The sequence below is a fragment of the Jaculus jaculus genome, chromosome 2, assembly GCF_020740685.1.
Source record: "Jaculus jaculus isolate mJacJac1 chromosome 2, mJacJac1.mat.Y.cur, whole genome shotgun sequence".
Taxonomy (NCBI): Eukaryota; Metazoa; Chordata; class Mammalia; order Rodentia; family Dipodidae; genus Jaculus; species Jaculus jaculus.
The window spans coordinates 22,651,432-22,677,504 of record NC_059103.1 but is presented as its reverse complement, the minus strand read 5'-3'; the positions used below and the strand labels follow the sequence as shown (position 1 = coordinate 22,677,504).

The 26,073-nt window shown below is 48.6% G+C and overlaps 1 protein-coding gene across 9 annotated transcripts in view; it reads right to left on the bottom strand.

Annotated features, from left to right (window-relative positions):
- LOC101615364 (myelin basic protein) overlaps positions 1–26,073 on the bottom strand; it is a 135,944-nt gene that overhangs the window by 70,482 nt on the left and 39,389 nt on the right. For all 9 annotated transcript variants that reach the window (XM_045143992.1, XM_045143991.1, XM_045143997.1 and 6 more), the window contains exon 3: positions 4,539–4,626. In XM_045143992.1, coding sequence (XP_044999927.1) covers positions 4,539–4,626 — 88 coding nt within the window. The remainder of the gene's footprint in view (positions 1–4,538; positions 4,627–26,073) is intronic.

Here is a 26,073-nt window from a genome sequence, read left to right as displayed (position 1 = left end):
TTAAAGGTGCCACCCTTCCACAACAATTATGGTTGACAGAGCTGTGGTCTTTCTTTACATGAGCTAAGCTTTTCAATCTCATGTACAGCCTGTTGTTTCCTGGATGCCTCCTTAAGGTGAGCTGATGCAAGCTCTGAAAAGCAGAGGGATATGTGCACTTAAGTGTCTCCAATAAATATGTTTTTGCTTAACACTGAACACAGTGGAGTTCAATCTCCATTGTCTGAGCAGGTCTATTTCTTTTCCTAGTGACTTTCAGTAGGGTTTGGTCTGGCATATCACATGTCTCAGCCACATGCAATGCCAAGGACAGAAGTGGGAGGTATGACCTTGTGGTTAAGCCATCCTTGCCTGGGATACCTGTCGATCTCTGCTAGCTTGTGTGTAACACTCTGAACCCCCAACATCTGAGGTCTGGCCCATCTGGAAGGTACCAGTCACTCTTGCAGAGCAGTTGCACCCTCTTCTGGACTCTTAGTGTAAGTTAGGGAGCTCCATGATGGTTTACCTCGGGGATGGCCTGCCCCTGTTGTAACCGGTGATTAGAAAGCTCTAGAGGGCAATGGGTGGGGCACACTGCCTTCTGTCTGTCTGAGTGGCTTTCTAATGACAGGACAGCATGTGCAGCGTGCGTGGGCATGTGATTCAGCAAAGTTTAGGAACTGACCAGCCTCTAAACAACCTGGTTCTTCAAAGTGGGTGCAATAGGTGGGCTCTCTAGGCTACTGTACCTTGCAATACTTCCTTCCTCCTGGGTAGCCAGGCAACCAGTCCTGAGGTGTCACCGCAATACTGACAGAGGAAAAGTACAGAGAGACTTAGCACTGTGCTTCTCTGAGATCTTTGTTTAGGTCTGAAGCAAATCTCCAGTGGGATTTATTTATTTATTTATGCAGAAATGTAAAGTCTTAAGACTTGTATGGTACTGTGAAATCAAGAGTTCCTTTGGCAGGGCAGAAAACAGCAGAAGTGGGTCTGAATTCCGTTGTCTGATTTAGTTTGTGGCTTTCAGCCCTCAGGTGTGAACCATGGCATATGGTACCCACCTAAACCTAGCCAGTCTTGCTTGAAAACTTCTTTATGGCTGTCTAGTCCTTCCCTAGCTGGGAATTCTCAGAGATCATTAAGGTATATTTTCTACAGCAATTTGTTGGCTAGGGTACATGGGCTGTTATGATTTGAATGCTGGACTGGAGAGATGGCCCAGCAGTTAAAGGTGTTTTCAAGACATCTCCCCCCCACCACCTCCTGGGCTGGAGAGATGGCTTAGCATTTAAGGCACTTGCCTGCATAGCTAAAGGACCCAGGTTTGATTCCCCAGGACCCATGTAAGCCAGCTACACAAGGTGGCACATGAGTCTGGAGTTCGTTTATAGCAGCTGGAGGCCCTGATGCACGCATTCTGTCTCTTCCTCTCCCCCCCCTCAAATAAATAAACAAAATATTAAAAGAAATCCCCCATGGGCTCATGTGCTTGAATACTTGGTCCCCAGTGGGTAGTACTATTTGAAACCTTTAGGAGCATTGCTGGAGGAAGCATGTCACTGGGGGTGGGCTTGGAGGGTTTACAGCCTGATCCTACTTTCTGTTCACCCTCTGCCTCCTGACTACGGCTGCAATGTGACCAGCTGGCTTCCTGCTCCCATGACCAGGCCTTCCAAACCACGATGAAACGCATCCCCTTAGCCTGCAAGCTGAAACACAGCCTTTCTTTCCTTAAGCTTCTTCCTGTCACGTATTTGGTCACAGCAACATGTTGAGTAACTGATAGACCATCCCTCTCTGCATTCTTCTCACCCTCCGCCCATTCCTCTGTCTTAGGAGCACGGTGAGCAACAGGAGCTTTAAGATGGCCCTGGCGTGAGTGCTGCGGACTCACGTGTTTACAGAACAGCATGAGTGTGCTTTCCTGGCATGCTTTTGTGCTTACTGTCTAGCCAGGGGAAAGCCCTTTGCAGGGAAGGGAGCTGGTCTCCTCTGGAGCCACATCTACAGTCATCTGCAGATAGTTTATCAACAGAATCCTCACATGTGGTTCCCCCAGGCTCTATGGTCAACATCAACAGCTGAGGACATTTGGGCTGACTTTTTCCTTTTGCCAGGCTGGACCATTAGACCGCAACACCAGTAAATTCTAGAGGAGGACTAGCAGGGGGGGAATTGTTTAGTTCGAAGGCAGATCCCCAGCAGCTCACCGGCCTCCAGGTCTTCCTCACTCAGGATTTCTGAGTGGTACCTATGGAACACCCCTGGTCTCTCAACCTGTGACTCAGGGTTGGGTGAGCTGAGAACATCTGCAGGCTGAGGGTTCCTCACACATCCCTGGGCTATGACTCAACCCGAACCGAGCGTGAGCTGTGCATGTGTGAAGATGACTCGGGTCCCCCCACAGTGTGCTGGGCTGTGAGCCGCCTTCATCCCCCAGGCGTGAGCTTCCATCTGCTGTCACAGGTCCCGGAAGCAGTGCTGGGGTGCGGCAGGCAGCTGCTGGTGCGAGTGTGCAGAGAGACTGACAAATTCTGCATTTCTGTTGGTTTCCACTTTCAACCCTAGTGATTCTGCCCGGTGAATATTTACTTGGAAAGGTGAAGGAGAGCAGCAGAAAAGACAGCTTGAGGAATCAAGAATATCTCCGTAATTCAAGGACCTCCTTGTTCCTCATAGAGGCCTTTTATGTTATATGGAACACACCTGTTACACACTGACCCACAGTAGTATGTGTTTGTGTGTGTGTGTGCGCGTGCGTGCGCGCATGTAACCTAATGGCTGTCATTATTACAAATCACCTTAAAGGCAACTAAGTAGGTTTGGGGCTGCAGCTTAGTGGTAAAACACTTACCTAGCATGTAGGAGGCCCTGGGCTCAATTTTAAGCACCACAAACAAATTAACACCACCAAAACTTCATAATACAATAATAATAAAGATGATGTTTACTTAAAAAGTAAAATCTAAACTTGGACTTTTCTATGATGCCTGTATGTCTCTCTATACATGTGTGTATGTATATGTTAGTTGTATGCATACACTTGAAACATATGAGTAAAGAAACCATGTCAGGAGACGGACTTTACAGCGTCACAAGTGAACTTGTCCTGAACATCAGCGCACACGGACATCCCACTGCCGTGTAAGGAGCAGCGCCTTGCCTTGCATGTTCTAAAGCGTTTGCCATGGCTGCCAGGCACTCACACTGCTGTTTTCTACTCTTTCCTCTGCCACTAAGGAACGAACACCCCACTCCGTAAAGGCAGGAATGCCCCCCCCCAATTCCCGCAGGAACAGAGAAATAGCAACGGAGAGAGTGCCGTCCCCCGCTCACACTGGCCTGTCTCACTTCCCTCATGTGATGCTCTGTGTTTTCAGCCTTTGGTCCAGAGAGGCTGAAGATACTGCAAACGGTGGTGACACATCTGTGATCGAGAGTGTTTCCTCAGGGAGGACAAAGACTAGACAGGATGGAATTTGGTAAAAACCAAGTTAATCAGGAACAAAATTTTAGGGTACATGGCACTGCCTAACGACTAGTGTGAATCTGGCCAAGAGTTTCAGGCCTTGAGTGCTTGAAGCCCCAGGCTGGCTGGATGATCTGGACTGTACTCCCTGCCAAGGCCAGGACCTGGCTTCCCTCTCCAATTGGTTGGTGTGGGGGGCGGGGGGAGCAGTAAGTCCTCACCATTTGAGGCAGTTTGGGACCAGCTTTTGCTATTTTCTCTTTAGGATTCATGCTGTCAGAGCCCAGGCAGCCCTGGGATCCCAGACAAGCCATGGAAAGATGAGTCAACTGTCCTCATGTGAAAATCAGGTGTGAGGGCTGGAGAGATGGCTTAGCAGTTAAGGTGCTTGCCTGTGAAGCCTAAGGACCCAGGTTCGATTCCCCAGGACTCAACATAAGCCAGATGCACAAGGTGGTCCATGTGTCTGGCATTTGTTTGCAGTGGCTAGAGGCCCTGGTATATATCCATTCTCTCTCCCTCTCCCTCCCTCTCATAAATAAATAAATAAATAAATAAATAAATTACTTTAAAGAATCAGATGCCAGCCTTCCTTCTCTCTGGAAAAGCAAGAGGAGGAATATACCAGCAAGGCAACTTGTATTCCGTGGTAAACATGAAGGTGACATTTTGTAGACACCAGTTATTTCCCAACAGCAGCTGAGTCACCGTCTACAGTCAGCTCAAGCACCACGGTGCCGGGTCCCAGGCCTTGTCAAGCTCACTTCCTCATCACGACACTGCTGAGGTTCTCTAATGTCCCCAGAGCAGCAAAGGATGAGAGGAAGATCACAAGGAGAACCCTGGGGGTCTGTGGTAGATGAGGGCAAACATGAAGAATAACAAAATGGGACAGACACTTGGGTCACAGGGGTCCGTAGAGGGACTGCAGGAAGGAGACAGGCTTGTCTCCCACACCTCTGCACAGCTAGGTTAACGATGAGGATAGACCAATGCCATGGAAACCCAAGAAACTTGGCCCAGTGAGAGCGCTGGAGCTCACAGTCAGCAAGTCAAAGCAGGGCTTCCGGCCCACGTTACCTACCAAAGACGTCACTGTCTTCCGAGGCTGTCTGAGAAAGCTCACCGTGGTTTCTCTTTTTCTCAGCTTCTCGTCTGTTAGTCTCACCATCCTGGAGAGGAAAAATAGCAAAAACATATTGTTTTCGTATATCTGATGTCAGTTTTTAAAATATTTCATTTACTTATTGGAAGGGGGGATGGGTGCATCAGGGCCACTAGCCACTGCAAATAAACAGGACTCCAAACACATGTGCCACCTTGTGCATCTGGCTTTATGTGGGTATTGGGGAACCAAACCTGGGTCATTAGGCTCCGCAGGCAAGTGCCTTAAGTGCTAAGCCTGTCTTCAGTGCCTCAGTTTTTTTTTTTTAAATCTTATATTTATTTATTTATTTATTTTGAGAGACTTTGTTGGGGACACAGATGTGAGCTTTATTTTTACTTATTTTGTATATGTATATTTTTTTGAGAAAGTGTGTGTGTGTTTGAGAGAGAAAGAGAGAGAGAGAGAGAGAGAGAGAGAGAGAGAGAAGGGAGACAGAGACAGAGAGACAGAGAGAGAAAGAATGAGCATGCCATGGTCTCCAGCCACTGCAATAGAACTCCAGACACATGCACCATCTTGTGTGCATGTGCGACCTTGCGCTTTCATCACCGTTGTGTGTCTGGCTTAAGTGGGATCTGGAGAGTTGAACATGAGTCCTTAGGCTTCTCAGGCACGTGCCTTAACCACTAACCCATCTCTCCAGCCCTTATCTATTTATTTTTATTTATTTGAGAGTGTGTGTGAGAGAGAACAGGCACACCAGGGCCTCTTGCCATTGTAAACAAACTCCAGACACATGTGCCACTATGTGCATCTGGCTTTACATGGGTACTGGGAAATGGAACGTGCGTTGTCAGGCTTTGCAAGCAAGTGCCTTTAACTGCTGAGCCATTTCTCCAGCCTGATTTTTATTTTTTATTGTTTTTTTGAGACCAGGTTTTAATAGCCTTGATTGGCTTGGAACTGACTAGTTAAACCAGGGTGGCTTTGAACTCTTAACTGTCCTCCTGTTTCTGTCTCTCCAGTACTGAAATTGCAGGTGTGCATCACTATACCTAGCATTAGAGTTTTATTTTAGGATACATGGATATGTGGAATGTGTGGTGTGTGTTCATATCATGGGGGTGATGCATGTGGAGGCCAGAGATTCAAGTCAAGTGTCTTCCTGGATTGCTTCCCCCTTATGTCTTTAGACAGTCTCTCGCTGAACCCTGAGCTCAGGATTTGGCTCATCTAGCATGCTAGCAAACCTTAAGGATCCTTCTGCCTCTGCCTCCCTAGTGCTGGGATGACAGGCACGCACCACCATGGCCAGCTTTTGCGTGGGGACCAGGGATCTGAACTCAGGAGTGCACACTTAGGCGGCAGCAGTTTTACCAACTAAGCCATCCTCCCTACCTCCACAAGCTTTATTTTTGAGGTTCAGATTTTCAGTGCATAGTCTAATCACGAGCGTAGACAGTGGATCTGGTTGTTCCCTGAGTTATTTCCATAAATCACGTTTGCACACGATGTCAAAGTCATATGAGCTGGCAGGTACATGACGCCCTGTCCGCCCCTCCACCCCATCGCATCTCCGTGAGTGCACTTCTCCTTTTGGATCCTTTGCAAAGTGGAACCCTGGAATGGCTTCCTCTCAGGCCCGGGGAAACTTTGTGGCCCTGGTCTGTCATGGTGAAGGTCCCCTGGGGCCCTTCAGCTAATTTGCATTTGGTATTCAGTAATGACCAGCCTGCCCTAACTGCTGCTGACTTCTCACATCGCCCATGGACAGGACACCTTCTGCAGCAGGGACAGTCATCGGCCACCCTTCTCCTGGCTGGGGTGTGTTTGTCCCCTGACAATCATGGAATGGCTACTTCAGCAAGGTATACATCCAAGATATACATGGTCTCAAGTTTACATTCTCTTTTTTAAAAAATTACTTTGTTTTTATCTATTTATGAGAGAGAGAGAGAGAGAGGAGGAGAGGAGAGGTTGAGAAAGAGCATGGGTGCACCAGGGCTTCCAGACACTGCAAACGAACTCCAGACACATGCTCCACCTTGTACATCTGGCTTACATGGGTCCTGGGGAATCGAACCTGGCTTCTTTGGCTTTGTAGGCAAGCACCTTCACCACTAAGCCATCTCTTCAGCCCTCAAGTGTTCATTCTTTACTTGTGGCGGGGGGAACAGACAGGCCCTTGAGACAGTGAACTCCAGAGCCAGACTCTAGGCACACACTCTGGCTTATTTCTTAGCTATGTGACTTTGGCAGAAAGAAATGCTCATGCTGCTTGGCATGGTTTCAGTGAGGTCTTTGTGTACGAGGTTCTTAGAATCTGTCTGGCATGTAGAAACTGCAGGTAAGCGCAGTGGAGATACCAGAGGAAAACTGGGAGCACAATGCAGTTCTCCTTCACACACCGGCCCCTGGCAGCCACTGCACCTCCCGGCTCGGCTCCCCATTTCTATGCTGGGGAGCTGTGTGGTCTGCTGGCTCTCCTCTCTGGCTCCAGCAGTGCTGGGGGGGGGAGGGTGAGCCACCCCATGAGGTTGGACAGCAGGCCAGTGTCTATCACAGTGTGGCCATGGAACTGACCCCACAAGGCCACCCACCCTGTCCACCCTGCACCCCGTGGCTCCACAGTGAATAGCACTGCTGCCCAGAGGGGCAAATGGAACTGAAGAGGCAGAGGTGGCACTATTCTTGTACGTCCCGAGTTGGGCTGTGAGTGAGCGCCAGAAATTCACCTGAAACCAGCACATTTCCGGTCTCAGGGACTCCCTTGCTCCACCCCATTCGACATGGGGCACGCAGCAGTTGGAGCTGGGTGGGCGATCACAGTGAGAACTGTCTTGACTCATCTGTGAACCCAAAGCCTGACCCAGACCTGGAGTCCTCTGCGTGCGCGTGGATGGTGTGGGCCGGGGGCCGTGGCGGCGCAGGGCTCAGGGCAGAAGGATGTCCGCGCCTCACAGCATCTAGAGGCTCATTTGTGTGTGGCCACAGCTGTGGCATCTGACCAGGCACGGTAAGGTGGATGAGACCCACGGCCGAGAGTCACTTAGCTTGCACTGGGACTGGGTGCTATCCTCACTGTGACCTCGATGGAAAAATGCGTGTAAACCTCCCCACACGAAGTATTCCACAAGCTAACTTTGTTTGTGTGTGTGTGTGTGTGTGTGTGTGTGTGTATGTGTGTGTTTGACCAACATTCCAGACCCCAGGGAAACAAAGGTTGAACATGACTGCTGTGCCCAACGCGAGGGACTCCACCAAGCATATCCACATATATCACGGGCATATGATGTCATGTTGTCTGCTGAACCGAGGGACAAGTCTTGCCTCTTTTGTTTCTTCCTGTGACCTTTGGCATCTGGGTGGGTGACATCTGCAACATGCTGCCTTACCCAACTTCCCTTAAGCTCCAGTGAGCCGCCTTGTAGGGGGTCTCATGGGATCCCTTGAAATGTCTGTCTGTGTCCTAACTTCTGGTGTGTGCAACTGGTGTGTGCAGAGGTAACTGGGTAAAGAGGGGGTCACGAGGGGATTGGGGTAAACCTAATGCAGTGACTTGTAAGTAGAAAGAGCTGGACACAGATGCACGGGGGAGAGTGCTGTGTGGGTGACTCGGGAGGGACACCGCTACACCCCAGGGCATGGGAGCGGCTGTGGAGCCACCCAGCACCAGGACAGGAGGGGACACATTCTCTGACCCTTCAGAGCCAGCCCTGCAATCTTGTGAGAGGCTCAACTCCTGCTGTTTAAGTTGCCTGTTCACGTGACTCCTTGTAGAAACTGCAGGAAGCTAACCCAGCCCCCAGCTGGCTGCAGATGTTAACACACAGTCAACAAAGATGAGGAAAGACGCAGGGTGATTTTCTGGTACCAAGGAATCTACAATCGCCTACGCCATCAGAAGCCAGCCAACAGTCTCATTTTCTCTGTGAGCAAACCCATGCAAGAGAATCTTCAGTGGGCCTTGACCTTTAAACATTAAGGAGCATCTTCCCGTTGGTTCAGCGTGGGCCCTGCCCAGCCTGGGCTGGTGATAGGGAGGGGCACCTGGGAACTCCCTCGAAGTGCCATGCAGCATGGTTTCAGACCCCGGTGGGGGAAGCCCAACCCTACCCACATCAGGTCCAAGCGAAACACGGGTGGGGGAACTCCTGGTCCTGCCTCCAAGGACGGACAGCTCAGTCATAAGCTCCCAGGTGATCTTAGTGTCCAGGGACCCAGTACAACATACCCATCACAGAGGCCATTCAAAGAGATCTGGTCGGTATAACTATTTACACACGTTACACGTGTGCACACGCATGCATGCACTCACTCATGCACAGTGCACCCCTACGCTTTCACACACAAGCTGTTGGTCACAATCCTTGTAGTTTGAGACAATTCGTGGCCTGCAGGTGGCAAGTATTGTGGGGAATTGTAAGAGAGCAAATAGAATGTTCTATAGAAAAGGGGGGTGGGGAAAGGCCCCGGGACAGGAAAAACATCTCACACTGCTACTGTCACGAGGCTACAAGGCTTGTTACCGATGTTCTGATTCAGACTGGAAAACACTTATCAGGAGAGGAATGATGTCAAGACATGTCACAAAGCGACACTTTGCAAAACCGGTTGTGTTAGACTTTTGAGTCATGGCTGCCAGAGGTTGCTTTAAGAAACAGACAAAGAACTAATATTGAGAATTCTGAATACCTTAACGCCTTAGCAGTCCATGCCGAACGGGTCCCAGACAGAATCTGTTTCCTCTCCTGCTGTCTAACATGTCACACAACGGCCCGAGCTGCCCTCGGCCCTGGCTGTCCTGAGACCTCTATGTCTGACATGTAAGACCCGAAGCAGCAGGTGGTCTGCCAGGTCGGGGCCTTCGCTTAGAGACCACCAAGCTGGGCACAGACCATCTCCAGTAAGCAGCAGAGGAGGTCCAAGTCTAACCTGTCCTTGGATTCCAGAAAATACCACTTTGTATCACAACAAATACGGGTGGCCGGTAGTGAAGCTCTGTTGTCCAGTGCTTGCTTAGCACGCAGGCAGCTCTAGGGTCCATCCCCGGCACTACGGAGGACTGGGTGTCCTATAATCCCAGCCCTCCAGAGATGGAGACAGGAGGATCAGGAGTTCATGGTCACCCTTGGTTACACAGTGAGTGGATCTGGGCTATATGAGATTCTGCCTCAAACAAATAGGCAGACAAACATAGGTGTGTAAAACAGAATTTTCGGCAGGAGGGAGGAAGCTAACATTGACATATGTGAAATGACTAAGTGTTAGAGCTGGTGAGATTTCTAGTCTCTGTTCCTCACTAGATCTTGGGGGGGGGGGGAGCGGCTCTTCCAGGCAGGCAGAAACAGAGGAATGAATCTACCAGCTCTTGCTCCTTTTGTCCAGGGCATTTTGGCTGTAGATCCCGTTCCCTCTACCGCGTGTTGACCTGTCCTTGGTTGGTCAGGGTTACAGGTGGTGGAGAGAATAGCAGCATTGGAACACGTTCTTTTCAGGCCCTTTGGCTCCTGTGAGAGTTGGGAGGGCTCAGTGTGCGCAGCCAGAGCGGGGCTGGGGGGCAAGGGAGCCCTGCCAGAGTCTTCCCAGAAAGGCAATGCTGAGCTCACAGGTTAGTCAGAGGCCCACGGCCATTGCTGAAACCTGTGGGAAGCCAGTGTGGCACACAGTCTGCAGCCAGTGAAAAGATGCACTGTTCCTGATTCCACAGCCCCAACTTCAGAGGGGCCAAAGGAAACCGTTGCAGGGTGACTAGACTGGCTAACACGGGGTCCCACAAACAGTGGGCAAAGGCCTTAGGTCTATGTGAGAAAACACGTCACCTAAGAGCAGTCACTCCTGCTGAGTTGCTGTGTGGATGAGGCAGTGGAAACATCTGTGAGGAAAAGTGGTCAGCCCCAAAGGTAGGGCCAGGACAGCCCAAGGCCATGTTCACATCCATGGTGGTAAGCACCTGGGACTGGAGATGAAGACTGGGCGAGTCAATTAATCCCTCACTTCCCAGACACATCATGTTTCAGCGAATCTGTGATCTCTTCCTTGTGCTCTGACTCCCTCTCCTTATTTTTTACACATTTTATTGATTTATTTGTAAGGAGAGAGAGAAAGAGAATGAATAGGTGTGTCAATGCCTATAGCCTGTGCAAACGAACTCCAGATGCATAGGCCATTTTGTGCATTTGGCTTTATGTGGGCACTGAGGACTCGAACCTGGGTCATTAGGCATTAAGGCAAGTGCCTTAACCACTGAGCAATCTCTCCAGCCCTTGTTCCCTCAGGGAGCAGACACTGATGGGGCCCATATGAGTTGTCTAGGCATGGGTATAGTTGAAATTCCCCAGGGACATTTCTGGGGGCCTTCCTGCCCCTGAGTAGTGAGAGAAGAGCTCCTCACCCGCGTGGCTGCCATCAGGGTGAAGCAAGCTTGGCAGCCTGCATGGTCAGAGCAGTCATGTGTGTTTGGGCTTTGTGCAATGGGAATCCTCCGGCAGCAATTAAAAAAAAAATTTTTTTTTTCTTAGCCAAGCATGGTGGTGCACGCCTTTAATCCCAGCACTCGGGAGGCAGAGATAGGAGGACCGCCATGAGTTTGAGGCCACCCTGAGACTACATAGTTAATTCCAGGTCTGGACCAGAGTGAGACCCTACCTTGAAAAACATACATACACACATACATACATACATACATACACACACACACACACACACACATATATATGTGTATATATATATGTGTGTATATATACATGTGTATGTGTATATATATATATATATATATATATATACATATATATACACACACACACACACACACACAAGCAGAGAGGGGGGCAGGTAGTGGGTGCACCAGGGCTTCTTGCCACTACAGATGAATTCCAGATGCATGCACCACTTTGTGTATCTGGCTTTATGGGGGTACTGAGGAATCAAACTAGGGCCATCAGGCTTTGCAAGCAAGCACCTTTAACCACTAAGCAAGCTCTTCAGCTCCCTCCTGAAGCTTTTGTTTATTTATTATTTATTTTTTGGGTTTTTTGAAGTAGGGATCTCACTCTAGCCTGACCTGAAGTTCATGTAGTCTCAGGCTGGCGTCAAACTCACAGCAATCCTTCTACCTCAGCTTTCCAAGTACTGGGATTAAAGGCGTGTACTACCACACCTAGCAGAGTGGAAGTTTTTTAAACCTGATAATAAACTGGCTGAAGTCATTAAAACTACTGAGGTATCAGCACAATGTATGTCACAAATAAAAACTCAAATATATGTGTACTCATAGCCCTTTCTTTTTTAAAAAAAAAACTTTTGTACATTTTTATTTATTTATTTGAGAGCAACAGAGAGAGAGAGAGGCAGAGAGAGAGAGAGAGAGAATGGGCATGCCAGGGCTTCCAGCCACTGCAAACGAACTCCAGACATGTGCGCCCCCTTGTGCACCTGGCTAATGTGGGTCCTGGAGAATTGAGCCTTGAACCAGGGTCCTTAGGCTTCACAGGCAAGCGCTTAAATACTAAGCCATCTCTCCAGCCCTAGCCCTTTCTTAAAGAAAAAAAAAATATTTACTTGCCAGGAAAGAGACAGTAAATGAGTAAGGCCATGCCAGGGCCCCTTGCTAATGAAAATGAACTCCGGAGACATATGCCACTTTATGCACCAGCCTATACGTGGGTACTAGGGAATTGAACTTGGGGCTGTTAGGCCTTCCAAGCAAGGTCTTTAACTGCTGAGCCATTTCTCCAGGCCAGCACTTAGTCTTTTCAATTCTTTTCTTTTTTCTTTCAACATTTATCATTTATTTTTTGAGACTGGGTGCTTCTACTTCCTGAGTGCTGGGATTTCAGATGTGAGGCACCATTCCCAGTTTTATTCTTTTTTAAAATATATTTTTATTTATTTATTTGAGAGAGAGAGAAAGAAAGAGAGAGAGAGAGATTGGGCACTCCAGGGCTTCCAGCCACTGCAAACGAATTCCAGATGTGTGTGCCCCCTTGTGCATCTGCCTTATGAGGGTCCTGGAGAGTGGAGCTTGGGTTCTTTGGCTTTGCAGGCAAGTGCCTTAACCACTAAGCAATCTCTCCAGCCTCCACCCCCCCCCCCCCAGTTTTATTCTTTCCTTTAAGACAGATCACACTCCTCTTCTTGCTCTATGCGGGGTTTGGATAAGTAACTAAAGACACTAGTAAAACAGCTTTCAGGACAGCCAGGGCTGATGGAGAAGGTCAGTCCTCACACAGTCTTCTCTGGGTGACAGTTTTGGTGTGACAGGTCTGGCGTGGGGCAGAGCCTGTCCGAGCACTGGGTGAGGCTTATTGCCGCTCTGTCCTCTGCTCATCACATGGCAGCGGCATCTCCAACTGCTGCAAGCAGGAATGTCCCCTGAGATTGGCCAATGTCCCCTTAGGGGCAACACCCACTATGGTCTACAATAAGAAGTATTACAGACAGCACAAATACCAGCTCATTTCCTAATATTCTTGGTGGTAATATGTTTTTCATGTGAGTCCTCAAAACTGCTTTTGAAAGAATTTGAGAGCAGTGACCACATGACAAGAATCAGACTGACTAAGGGTGAGAAGTGACTTTTAAGTCACTTCTATGGTCATCATGTTAGCTACTATCTCATTGACATGACAAAAGCAGCTTCAGTGGAAGACGAGTCTGTTTCAGCGCACGGCTCACCCGGATGTGGTCCGCCGTGGGTGGGAGAGCACGCAGAATTGGGCAGATGCTCACAGAAAGATGGATGCTGGTGCCCAGCTTACTCTCTCCTTCTTGTGCAATCCTATGGAAGGGTGCCACTCACACTGAGGGTGGGTTTTCTACCTCAGGTAACCAAATCTACAGACTTGCTCACAGATGTGTCCAGAGGTGTGCCTCCTAGGTGATTCTAAATCACAGCAACTTTCAGCTAAGGTTAACCATCGCTATGACACCAAGAACAACAAAAGTGATTCTGGGATAGGCGGGACTTCATGAAAAAAAATGCAGACCTAGTGGGGGTACACCTTTAATTCCAGCACTAGAGAGGCAGAGGTAGGAGGATTGTTGTGAGTTTGAAGCAAGCCTGAGACTACATATTGAATTTAGGTCAGCCTGGGCTAGAGCAAAACCCTACCTCAAAAAACAAAACTAGAAAAAGCCTGTAAACAAAGCCATCAAAAAAGCAAAAATGGGGGCCGGAGAGATGGCTTAGTGGTTAAGTGCTTGCCTGTGAAGCCTAAGGACCCTGGTTTGAGGCTTGATTCCCCAGGACCCACGTTAGCCAGATGCACAAGGGGGCGCACGCGTCTGGAGTTTGTTTGCAGTGGCTGGAGGCCCTGGCACGCCCATTCTCTCTCTCTCTCTCTGTCTTTCTCTCTCTGTCTGTTGCTCTTAAATAAATAAATAAAAATAAACAACAACAAGAAAAAGCAAAATGGGGGCTGGAAAGATGGCTTAGCGGTTAAGGCACATGCCTAAGAAGCCAAAGGATCCAGGTTCAATTCCCCAGGACCCATGTAAGCCAGAGGCACAAGGTGGCGCATGTGTCTGGAGTTCGTTCGCAGTGGCTAGAGGCCCTGGCACACCCATTCTCACTCTCTCTATCTCTAATAAGTAAATAAATAAATAAAAATAAAATATTAAAAAAAGCAAATAAAATGAAATGACTAAAAATAAAACAGGAATTAAAAAAAAAAAGCAAGATGGGAAGCTGGGCATGGTGGCACACATCTTTAATCTCAGCACTTGGGAGGCAGAGGTAGGAGGATCACTGAAAGTTCAAGGCCACCCTAAGACTACAGAGTGAATTCCAGGTCAGCTAGAATGAGACCCTACCTCAAAAAAAAATAATAATAAATAAAAAGCAAAATGGGGCTGGAGATATTGCTAAGTGGTTAAGGTGCTTGCCTATAGAAACCTAACAGCCCAGGTTCCATTCCCTAGTACCCATGTAAAGCCAGATGCAGAAAATGGCACACGCAGTGGTGGGAGGCCCTTGCACACCCATCCTCTTTCTGCCAATAAATAAAGTTTTTCTTTCTTTTTTTTTTTTTTTTAAAGAAATGGAATGACAACACAGAATGGAAGAAATACTCAAAAATCATATGTGACGAGAGTCAAGTACCCCAGGATGTAAAGAAGTACAACTCAACAACAAAAAGAAAGAACCTCATGTTAAAAAGATAGGCAAGGGATTTGAACGGATATTTTCTCAAGGAAGGTTCTGGGATGGCAAGTGGGTCATGAAAATGGGCTCAGCACTATTACTCATGAAGGAGTGCAAATCCAGGCGCCAGTGAGAGACTGCTCCACACAGTAGGATGGCTATGATCAAGGACAGACGGCCACAGCTGCTGATGAGCACGTGGTGAAACCAGGGTCCTCAGACATGGCTGGCTGGTGGGCTTGTCAGATGGCACAACCACTGTGGCAAAAATACAGTATTTCCTCAGCACGTTAAGCCATGTGTGAGCAATGACTTTACAACTGTGTTTCTAGATGCATACTTGGAAAAAACCCCACAAAACAAAAAGTGAAACATGGGCTGGAGAGATGGTTTAGTGGTTAAGGTGCTTGCCTGTGAAGCCCAAAGACCTGGGTTCGATTCTCTAGGCCCCACGTAAGCCAGACACACATGGTGGTGCACGCTTCTGGAGTTCGTTTACAGTGGCTAGAGGCCCTGATGTGCCCATTCTCTCTCTGGCTCTCTGTCTGTGTCCCTAATAAATAAATAAAAATAAAATAAGCTGTGGAAACAAGTGACAGGAGTACTGAGGAATATCTTGATCACACCTTCCAAGGCTCAGGGTCTGATGTGGAAGAGGTGGCAGAAAGAATGTAAGAGCCAAAGGAAGGGTAGGACTCCTTACAATGTGCTCCTCCAGACATAAAATGGCTTGGATATCCATGACCTCATAGTGCCTGACACTACCTACACAAGACCATCATAAGAGGGGGAAAGATCATGACATCAAAATAAAAGAGAGACTGATTGAGATGGGGAGGGGATATGATGGAGAATGGAATTTCAAAGGGGAAAGTGGGGGGAGGGAGGGTATTACCATGGGATATTTTTTATAATCATGGAAAATGTTAATAAAAATTGAGAAAAAATAACAAAATATAAAAATAAAATTAAATTAAAAAATTAAAAAAAGAAACATGACTCCACATCACTGCTTGCATAGAAACGTTCACTGTCGCCGGGCGTGGTGGCGCACGCCTTTAATCCCAGCACTCGGGAGGCAGAGGTAGGAGGATCGCCGTGAGTTCGAGGCCACCCTGAGACTACATAGTGAATTCCAGGTCAGCCTGGGCTAGAGTGAGACCCTACCTCGAAAAACCAAAAAAAAAAAAAGGAAAAGTTCACTGTGCTGCTCTTCATAATAACCAGGAGGAAGGAGTAGCTTGTTTGCCAGCCAACAACCTATGGACAGGTAGTTAAAATACAGGATATCCCATCAATGGACTATTAGCCATGCAAAGAAACCCAGCACGGATGCGCGCTCCAGTGTGGATGAACCTTGTTTCTGGGACAAAGCAGAAGCAGGTTGCGGAAAGCTTTTTATTTTGGCTTTCGCTTTTGAGGGAAATTACATCGTGGCTGGGAGAGCATGGCAGGGCGGACGCCTGGGCGTCACATCTTGTCACAGCAACAAGGAAGCAGCAGCAAGAGTGAGCTAGTTAGCACTGGCCAAGGGGCTGGATTACAAAATCCCAAAGCCTGTCCCCCCCATGACACCCCTCTTTCAGTAAGGACTCCACTTGCTGTGGATCAAGTATGATTGACCACAAACAAATGAGGCGATGGGGGACATTTTACCTTCACAGCACCACGGATCTTGGACACATGCCACTTTGGGAAAAAAAAAAAAACCCACACAAAAGGCCATCCAGATAGTTCCATCCATGACACCTGCTTGTGATACAGAAATCTAGAGACTGAGAATCAGGGGTTGCCAAGAGATGGGATGGGTGAGAAAGGTGACATATGCCCTTTGAGTCAGTGTCCCGAAAAGAAATATTGTGATGGGGTACACTCCTGTGAATGTGGTGAAAACACAATGGGCATTTTCTTTTCCAGTTTTAAAAATATTTTTATTTTATTCGAGAGAGAGAGTGAGCAAGAGGCAAGCATGCCAGGGCCTCTAGACACTGCAAACGAAGTCCAGGTGCATGTGTCCCCCCTTTGTGCTTCTGGCTTATGTGGGTCCTGAAGAATTGAACTTTGGTCCTTTGGCCCTGCAGGCAGGCGCCTTAACTGCTAAGCCATCTCTCTAGCCTACACTCTACTGCAAATAGTGAAGTATGTCTTAGTAAAGGTGCTTAAAAACCCCCCACACCCACGGGTATGGGGGTGCAGCTCAATGGTGAGCCCTTGGCAGGCAGGAGAGGCCTTGGGTTTTATTGCCAGCACTAAAACAAAGACATAAAAGAAAACATACCATCACATCTCTGAAGGGTTGGTTTGCAGGTGCACAGGAAGTGAGACCCTGGGGCTCTAGGGCACGTGGGGCACTTGGGTTCCTGCTGGAGGCTCTTGAAACCCCTTGCCAGCAGGAAATGTTACCTCAGTTTGGAAGTGGCCCTGCAAACTTCTTGACTTTAAGACACACCCTTTAGGAGCTCACTTTGTGGTGTGGTTAAGACTGTAGTGCTCTTTAAATAGTAAATGCTAAGAGCTGAGCTCAGGATGGTACTTAAACATTGCCTATGAGAACTCACACCAGAGTAAACATTACTCCGTGTCCCAGTGGAGCTGCTTATTGAGGCCTGTTACACAACTGGACAGATTGCCTTCTATTTTAGGAACGCTGATTTCTTGTCATTTATTTCTGGATGTTACTGCTATTTTGGCTGGCCAGGCGGGCAGGAAGGATGGCATCCTCAGAAAGGAGGAAGAGAGGGAGGGAGTGAATCGGCTCAGCCCGGCTCTGTGCAGACTCTGGGGTTGAGTGAGTTTCAAGTCTGATTCAAAGGCACGTAAGGACTGGGAAGATGCCGCAGTGGTTAAGGGCATTGGCTTGCAAAGCTTGTTGGCCTGGATTTGATTCCCCAGGACCCAGTTAAAGCCACATGCATAAAGTGGTATATGTGTCTAGAGTTCACTTGCAGTGCCAAGAGGCCCTCCCATGCACATAAACAAGTAAGCATTCATATATATATATATATATATATATATATATATATATATATATATACACATATATATGTATATATATATATATTTTTTTTTCGAGGTGGGGTCTCACTGTAGCCCAGGCTGACCTGGAACTCACTATGGAGTCTCAGGGTGGCCTCAAACTCATGGCAATCCTCCTACATCTGCCTCCCGAGTGCTGGGATTAAAGGTGTGCACCACCATGCCTGGCAGTAAGCATATTTTTAAAATAAAATAAAATGCACTTACAGACTAATGCATTGAGCATGTATTCAGTTCAATAAATAGTCCATGTTTTAAAGAGAGGATAAAACAATGGAAATTTCCATTCTTGTTTTGAAACTGAACACAATTCCTTTAGTGTTTTTTTTTCCCCCTTTTTGGCCTTTGTGTGGATGTGTGATTTGTGTGTGTGTGTGTTCATATATGTGGGTGTATGTGTATATGCAGGTGTGTGTGCATGTATGTGTGTATGTGTGTGTGTGTGTGTGTGTGTGTGTGTGTGTGTGTGAAAACCAGAGATCAACATCTTCCTCAATCACTTTCCACCTTACTTTTTTTTTTTTTTTTCCCTGAGACAGGGTCTCTCATCAAACCTGGAACTTCCTGATTCAGCTAGATAAAGTAGCCGGCAAGACCCTAGGGGCTCCTCCTGGGTCTGTCTCTGTAGCCCTAGGACCACAGGCACACATGGCCACAGCCAGCATTTTAAGTGGGGGCTGGGGGTTCAAACTCAGGCGTACATGCGTGTGTGACAAGCACTTTGTTCACTGAGTCATCTCCCAGCCCAAAGATGATACAATGCTAGCCATCCTGGTTTACTTCCCTTAAAATATTACCATGTGTCTATTTGCTTTCCATGGGGCTAATCACAGAGGGTGGGAAGTCAAGCTTTTGAGGAGAGTTTTCTCTCTCCCCAGTACAGAAGCACTAATGTATCAGAGTATAGATACTTTGCTGGCTAAACACTGAGATCCCCCAATACTCTGAGTCCCACAGTGCCCTTCCTCCTAGGAGGCAGGAGGTGTTGTCCATCTGGAGGCTCAGCACAGATATTGAATGAGCTCACGTGGGCAGAGTGCGGTCAATGCAGACAGCATCATGATTTAGCCACGCATGGCTACTCATTTCCCTCCTGGCTGCTCTGCGCTGTCCTATCTTTGGGAGGGTATAAATAAAACCCACTTAAATCAATGCAATGAGAGCGAGCGAGCGAGATTGACTGGACTTTCCATGGACTCTCCGTATCTGTACTTGGCCCAAAAGAATCAAACTGGGGGCTGGAGAGATGGCTTAGCAGTTAAGATGTTTGTCTGCAAAGCCAAAGAACCCAGGTTTGATTCCCCAGGGCCCACGTGAGCCAGATGCACGAGGTGGCACACGCGTTTGGAGTTCATCTGCAGCGGCTAGCGGCCCTGGTGCACCCACTCTCCACCCCCACCCCCATCTGCCTCTTTCTCTCTCTCTCTCAAATAAATAAAAATAAAATAATTTTTAAAAAAGAATCCACTGGGTTGTGAAATGCACTCGCCCCTTTATCTGTGCAGAGCTCTCTTCAGAACCAGCTCGGTGTCCCTGGGATCACAGGTGAGTCACTACAACAGCAAGCCTGCTCTAACATGCTGCAGGGGCGGGAGCAACGCACGAGGCTGGAGCCCCACAATCGATGGCGGAGGGCAGAGCGGGTCGCCGGAGCTCAGTGAAGGAATCAAGTGTGGAGAATTCCATGTCTCCCCCATGCTCCCCAGTAGAGCTATTGATCAAGGTGTTCTGTGCAAAAGTGCATGCAGGGGACATTGTCCGAGCCTCATGGTCTCCCTGTTCGCACATGAGGATAAAATGATGTCAGAATGTGAACAGTGGGTGATCCCAGTTGCAAAAGCATTCTGAAAAGCTTTGTGGGTATTCAACTCAGTCTCACAGGTCACGTGACAAAAGCAGGAAGCCTGTGCGTGTGTTTCCCTCAGTTGTTCTTTAAAAATTCTTTGCATTTATTTGTGAACAGAGAGAGAGGAGAGAGAGACACACACAGAGAGAGGCACAGACAGACAGACAGACAGACACACACACACAGACAGACAGCATGGGCATGCCAGGGCCTCTTGCCACTGCAAATGAACTTCAGATGAGTGCACCACTTTTTGCATCTGGCTTCACGTGGGTACTGGGAAATCAAACTGGGTCGACAGAGCTTTGCAAACAAGCACCTTTAACTGCTGGGCCATCTCCCCAGCCCAGTCATTCTTAAAATAATCCACTTTTAAGTACTAAGGGAATCATGACTTTTGGAAAACCACACTCAGTCTCTTCTCTTTAGTTTAGCCCAGAGTATGTTGCACTCTTGCAAATGTTGAGGTGGAGGCAAGGAGGGTATGAGGTGTGCTGTCCCTCCGCAGTGTGCGGTGCCTTAGTGTTCTAGTAGTGATCAGAAAGAAGCCCATGTTGAAAAGGATCGTGCTCCCATGATGCTCTCCGAATTCCCTGCCACGGTTCCTTTTGCAATACACTTGATAAGCTATTTTAAAAACACTAAAGTCACCTCAAAGAAGAAGAAATGACCCTCCAATTGTTTTCAATGAATTTTGTTTGAAAAGCACAAAAATAAATCAATCATTATAGCCTTTTGTTAATTCAATAGGAAAACAAACAAACAAACCCCAGAAATAAGGCTGCAAGTGCAAAACTCATTCGGAATACGGCTTGACAAAGATAACTTGGGGACTAAACAGCAAGGTGAGACCAGCCAGGCCTGTCTCACGCCCGTACCACTGAGTGTGTGTGAGGGGCTCTCCTGCCTGCAGAAAAGGGCTGGTGTTCACAGCGCCCTTACTCTGAATTTGTCCCCATTCCTTCTACTTTCCTTTTATCTTTTCCTTCCCTGAGGCCTGGTGCACGCCACAGGCCTGAGTGTTCCCCCACACCTGCTGAGACAGCAGCTGGAGGCCATGGGGTTGGAGTCCAGCCTCAGGGGATGTGGGAAGGACAAACTCAGATTGAGGCCATCCTCACAGGCATTTCTTTTCTTTTTCTTTTTCTTTTTCTTTTTCTTTCTTTTTTTTTTTTTTTTTTGAGGTAGGGTCTCACTCTAGCTCAGGCGGGCCTGGAATTCACTATGTAGCCTCAGGGTGGCCTCGAACTCTCCGCGATCCTCCTACCTCTGCCTCCCGAGTGCTGGGATTAAAGGCATGCGCCACCACGCCCGGCCTCATAGGCATTTCTAAGAGGGAGATTCTTGCCAACACCTCTGAACAACGTGTAAGATGTTGCTTTTCTGTCAGGTGATTTGGCCCAGTTATAAGCTGGTGCAGGGGGAACTCCAGCTGTCCCCGAATATTCTACGTGGTAGGGCCGTTTGTGGGCTGGTGACTGACTGAGGCCAGTGGCTTTTCTTTCCTGAAGTGAGTTTGGCTGAACACCTGCTGGTGAGTCATCGGGGGCATTAGTTACTGAGGACTCTGCTCAGGCACCGCAGGCTGCAGATGCAATGGTGAGCTCTCTCCACAACCATCTGATCATTAAAATTCAAAACCATGATCGCCAAGTTAACACAGATGCCAAACTGCCAACTGGGAGAGGCTGTGCGGGAGCCATCTGAGGGCGGGGCTTGGACTGGCTCCTAGCTGGGTGCCCAGGGTGAGGGTGCTTAGGGCAGAGCCCTGCACAGCCATGTCCACACGTGTGCACACACTACTACACATGCACACACACGTACATATGGCATACATACCTACATTCAACACACATCACACGGCACGTGTATACACAGCACACATGTACTCATAGCACACAGGTACACATACAACATACATGCACATGCTTATACACGCAGCCCACATGCATGAATATACACACAACCCACACATGCACACGAGTATGCACATATACACACAGCACACACCAATATAGCACATGCGTGCACACATAGGAAGACAGCACACATGCACACACATGCATGTACGAATACACATATACACAAATATAGTCTCTCCTAGGTACACAAACACACTGGAAGACACACATGCCACTGCACACACGACACACACCACCTCCCGCCACCCTCACACAGCTACAAATAAGTGGACATTTTTCACAAGCCCGTCCCAGCATGATAAAGGTGTGCTTCCAAATTTTAAACTTTCAGAAACAGATCGCCGGAGAAAGAAAACCTCTCATGAGGAGACACTTTCAGAGTCTCAAGCAACCATGTCCTCCGAGGTACAATCACTGGTGGCATTTCTGGGGTTTCCTTGCTCAGGCTGGGAGGTGGTGGTTCGGCAAGGCTGGCTGCTGAGAAGAAAGCAGGAGAGAGCTGCTAGAGATGGAAAGCAGCTTCCTCCAATGACACCCCACCCACCTTGGGAGCATCTGCAGGGGGCACCCCTAGGAAGCCCATGTCTCCCCTCCTGCACTGGCACGGTGGCTCTACGGGGAAGTCAGCCGGGACTCTGAATGAGCACATGCTCTGCCCCAGTGAACATCCTCCACGACTCCACATTAAACAACCCTTACAAGGCTCAGTGCTTCCCACCTGAACAAGCCTGCTTCATGACGTCACCCAGTCACGCGGGTCCCATCTCTGATGACAGCATGACCTCTGACCTCTGTCCCCACCCTCCTGTCAGGACGACTGTGAGAAGTCAGTACTCTAGACCCGGGTTAGGGCGTGGCACGTGGTGGTGGAGGAAGAAGCACCAGGAGACCCAGGCTCTGGATTCTTCCTCAAGTCCCCAAGTCCTCTCTGAGCACAAGCTGGGAGGCGCCCACATCCCGCTGCTTCTCTGTCTATACCATTCACATTTAAAAACCAGTGCATTTGTATTTAACAGCTGCCATGCCCTAAAAGTCTGATGACAGTCGGCTGTTCTGTTCGCAAACTGGGTCACCTTTTCTGAAGAACACTAACGGCAGTCAGGGGGAGGACAAAGTAATGTAACGGGGGGATTATGGGCAAAATGCATTATATACATGGATGAAGATTATCAATAAAAAGCTAACCCCCAAACCAAGCAAGCGAGCAAACAAACAAAACCCTGTAGTGTGGGTGGAAGGACAGGAATGCCAGGTGTGGTGGCACACACCTGCAACCCCGGAGGGCTGGCAAGGTGGAGACAGACAGGCGGCTCCCTGGCGTTACTGTCCCGCCAGTCTCGTCTAACTGACCTGAGCTCCTTGACAATGAGACATCCTGCCTCAAAGAAGGTGCATGGTTTACCAGAAAACGACACCTGAGGTTGTCCTCTGGCCTCCACTCATGTACCCCCCCCCCACATAATGAACCCCGATTCACATATGCGTACCACACACACGAGCACAGGTCATGTCTCAACATTCCAGAGGCTCTGAATACCCCTGGGGTTTTCTCGGTCCTGATCCTGACTTCTGAGGTCCCTGGCTCAAGCCTGAACTCAGAGCCCTTCAGGATCTTAGGGTCACCCCAAGACTCACAGGCCTGGCTTCCCTCAGCACCCATGCACCATTGTGGAGGGGCCACTCAGGGTCCCCTAGTGGTCACCTGGAGACCATGATGGTGGCTGCGTCCAGTACTGCATGGGCCGGAAGTCCACAGGAGATGGGAGCCTGGGGCCCAGATCAGCACTTGGGGCTGGCTGCACTGTCGGCTTCATGGAGCCCAAGGTGCAGCTGGCATAACCCGGGGCATCATTGTTAACAGAGCTTCTGCAGGCCTTGGTTTTGCTTGCTAATTACACTGCATGCCTTCAGTGATTACATTCCTCTGGGCGAGTCCCGTGGCTACCCCTGGTTTACAAAGCTGCCTCTGTTCCTAGATTAACAGATGAAACAGGACACTTGCCGACCTGACACCCGAGTCAAGCTGTGCTCACTGTTTGCACACGGAGCTGCGGTAAGAGACTTTCTCTTTCTGTCTGCCCAGAGCGAAGGCATTTGTGACTCAATGCCCTGGAATATCTTTCTGTGGATTGCAGACCACAGCTACTGTCCGCTAAGACCAGGAAGGACTTCTGTACCTAGCACACGGTCCCCAAAACCTCACGCGAGGGTTGGGGAATGTGTTCCTTGCCACTGTGGCTCTGTGAAGCAGGCTGCCAGGGGTGGTTCCCATTCTTCCCTTGGATGCTGTGGGATGTCTGTGTGTTCACCCACTTTCAACCATTTTCCCAGAACAACAATCAGATTATCGGTTATTCAACGACCCAGAAAGGTCTCTTTAATGGACTACCTTTCCCATATGCTAACATTCCTCTTTGTGGGAACTCACTGAAGTTCTAGAAGGTCTAAGGAAACCAGTTGGGGGTTCCTGAGTACAAGTCACCCCAGAAGCAGTCTGAGTAAAGGCGTGCGAAAGAACACCAGATGTTTATGCCACTTTTTGCATCTGGTTTACCTGGGCAGCTTAGGAATTGAACCCAGGCTAGCAAGGTTTGCAAAGCAAGAATCTTTAAGCACTGAGCAATCTTTTCAGCTCTAGGATCTTAACTTTTAAAAGCAATATTCATTTTTGAATATTTTATTTATTTATTTGAGAGAAAGCGTGTTTGTGTGTCAGATAGAGAAAGAATGGGCACACCAAGTCCTTCAGCCACTGCAAGTGAACTCCAGATGCATGCACCACGTTGTGCACCTGGCCTGTGTGGGTATTAGGGAATCGAACCTGGGTCCTTAGGCTTTGCAGGCAAGTACCTTAACCACTTAGCCACCTTGTCAGCCCCGCAATATTCAGTATTGCACACAATTGTATCACATTGTTTTTTCTTTCCTATGGGGCTAATATCAGTCTGGCATGGTTTAGACAGAGAGCTAAGGGGTAGCCATATCCAACATCCAACACAGCCTTGCTGTCCAATACGGTGGGTTGTCATAATGTGTGGCTATGTGAATCAGATTATTTACAAACAAAGGACATTAAAAATTCTGCCGTTCTGTTGAAGCATCCACATTTCTTGTGCCATTAGCCACAAGGGGCAACACAGATCTGGAACATTCCATGTGGAACGCAATGCCTGAAGTTCACTGGATTTGAGGGCAAGGGAGAGCATTGATGCTCCAAGCATCACTGGATTAATCTGCTGCTGTTCCTGTCAAACAATAGTCTGGTGTTCGGAAAGTGAGGTCAAGAGAGGTTTGTAGGGGTGTGTGTGTGTGTGTGGGGGGGGGTTTATAACTCTCCTCAAGACAGTGCGTAACAAAAAGTCAGTCTGCCACTTAAGAATTTCCCAGATGTTGATTACACATATCTGTGTCACACCAGGTTGGTAAGCTTCTGGATCATGTGTCTCCCAGTTCCCTAAGCTTTGATATACACTCTGCGTCTAGCTGGAGCATTACCTGAGTTCTAAAATAAAATGTTTATGGAGCCGGGCGTGGTGGCGCACGCCTTTAATCTCCCAGCACTTCAGAGGCAGAGGTAGGAGGATTGCCGTGAGTTCGAGGCCACCCTGAGACTACATAGTGAATTCCAGGTCAGCCTGGGCAAGAGTGAGACCCTACCTCAAAAAAACAAAACAAAAAAATGTTTATGTGACTTGCCTAACAAAGTAGAGACTCTACAATGGATGGCACTAACCCCTGCCCATGCACTCCAGATGCATGGGCATAAAAAGCAGAAAGGAACCCCCCCCTAGCGGATTTGGTGTTCACAGGTGCTGGAGGGAGGAGCGGTCTCAGTTCCTCCCTCTCTTGTTCTGTGGTGTGGGCATGGAGGAGTCAAGGGGAGGCAGGGAAGCGCAGCATGGCCTCCATGGTAGTTTGACTTCATGTCCCCCAATAGACTCCAGTGATTTATTTAAGTTTGTAACTTGGTGGCTGGAAGAGGCATCACTGGGTGGAATCCTGCGGTCCAGCCCTAAGGTGTTACTGGGGATGGATCTGAATTCCAGCCTGAAGCGTGCAGCGTGCTTGAGCTCCGCCTGGGGTTCCTGGAGTGTGCTTGCTCGTGGTGGTGGTGGTGGTTTTTCTTTCCCTGAGTGAATCTGAGAAAGGGGGCCAGATTCTTGGGCCATTATGGAACTTACCCTGGATCTGTAAGCCTGAAATAAATCCCTTCCTCCCATAAACTACGTCTGCTCTGGAGGTTCATGCCAGCAACGTGACGCTGAATACAAGACTGCTCTAGAGAGTCTGGGCTTTTGTCTCCTTTCCCCATGCCTTCTGAGCGCGGAAGACGGAGAGTTCCTCACACTGGTGCCCCTGGGAGTCCCTCGCTGTCACCTTGCCTACACCTGGCCAGGAAGGTTCTAGAACACTTCACAGACAGCTGGGCCACTCAGCAAGCCTTGTCTGGAGCCCAGCTTGCCCCAAGGATTCTAATGGTTTCATCAACGGGAAGACAGCTTGGCCACCCTGCCTGGGTTGGACTTCCTTGGATAAGAGAGGTAACGGCGCAGGACGGGATGA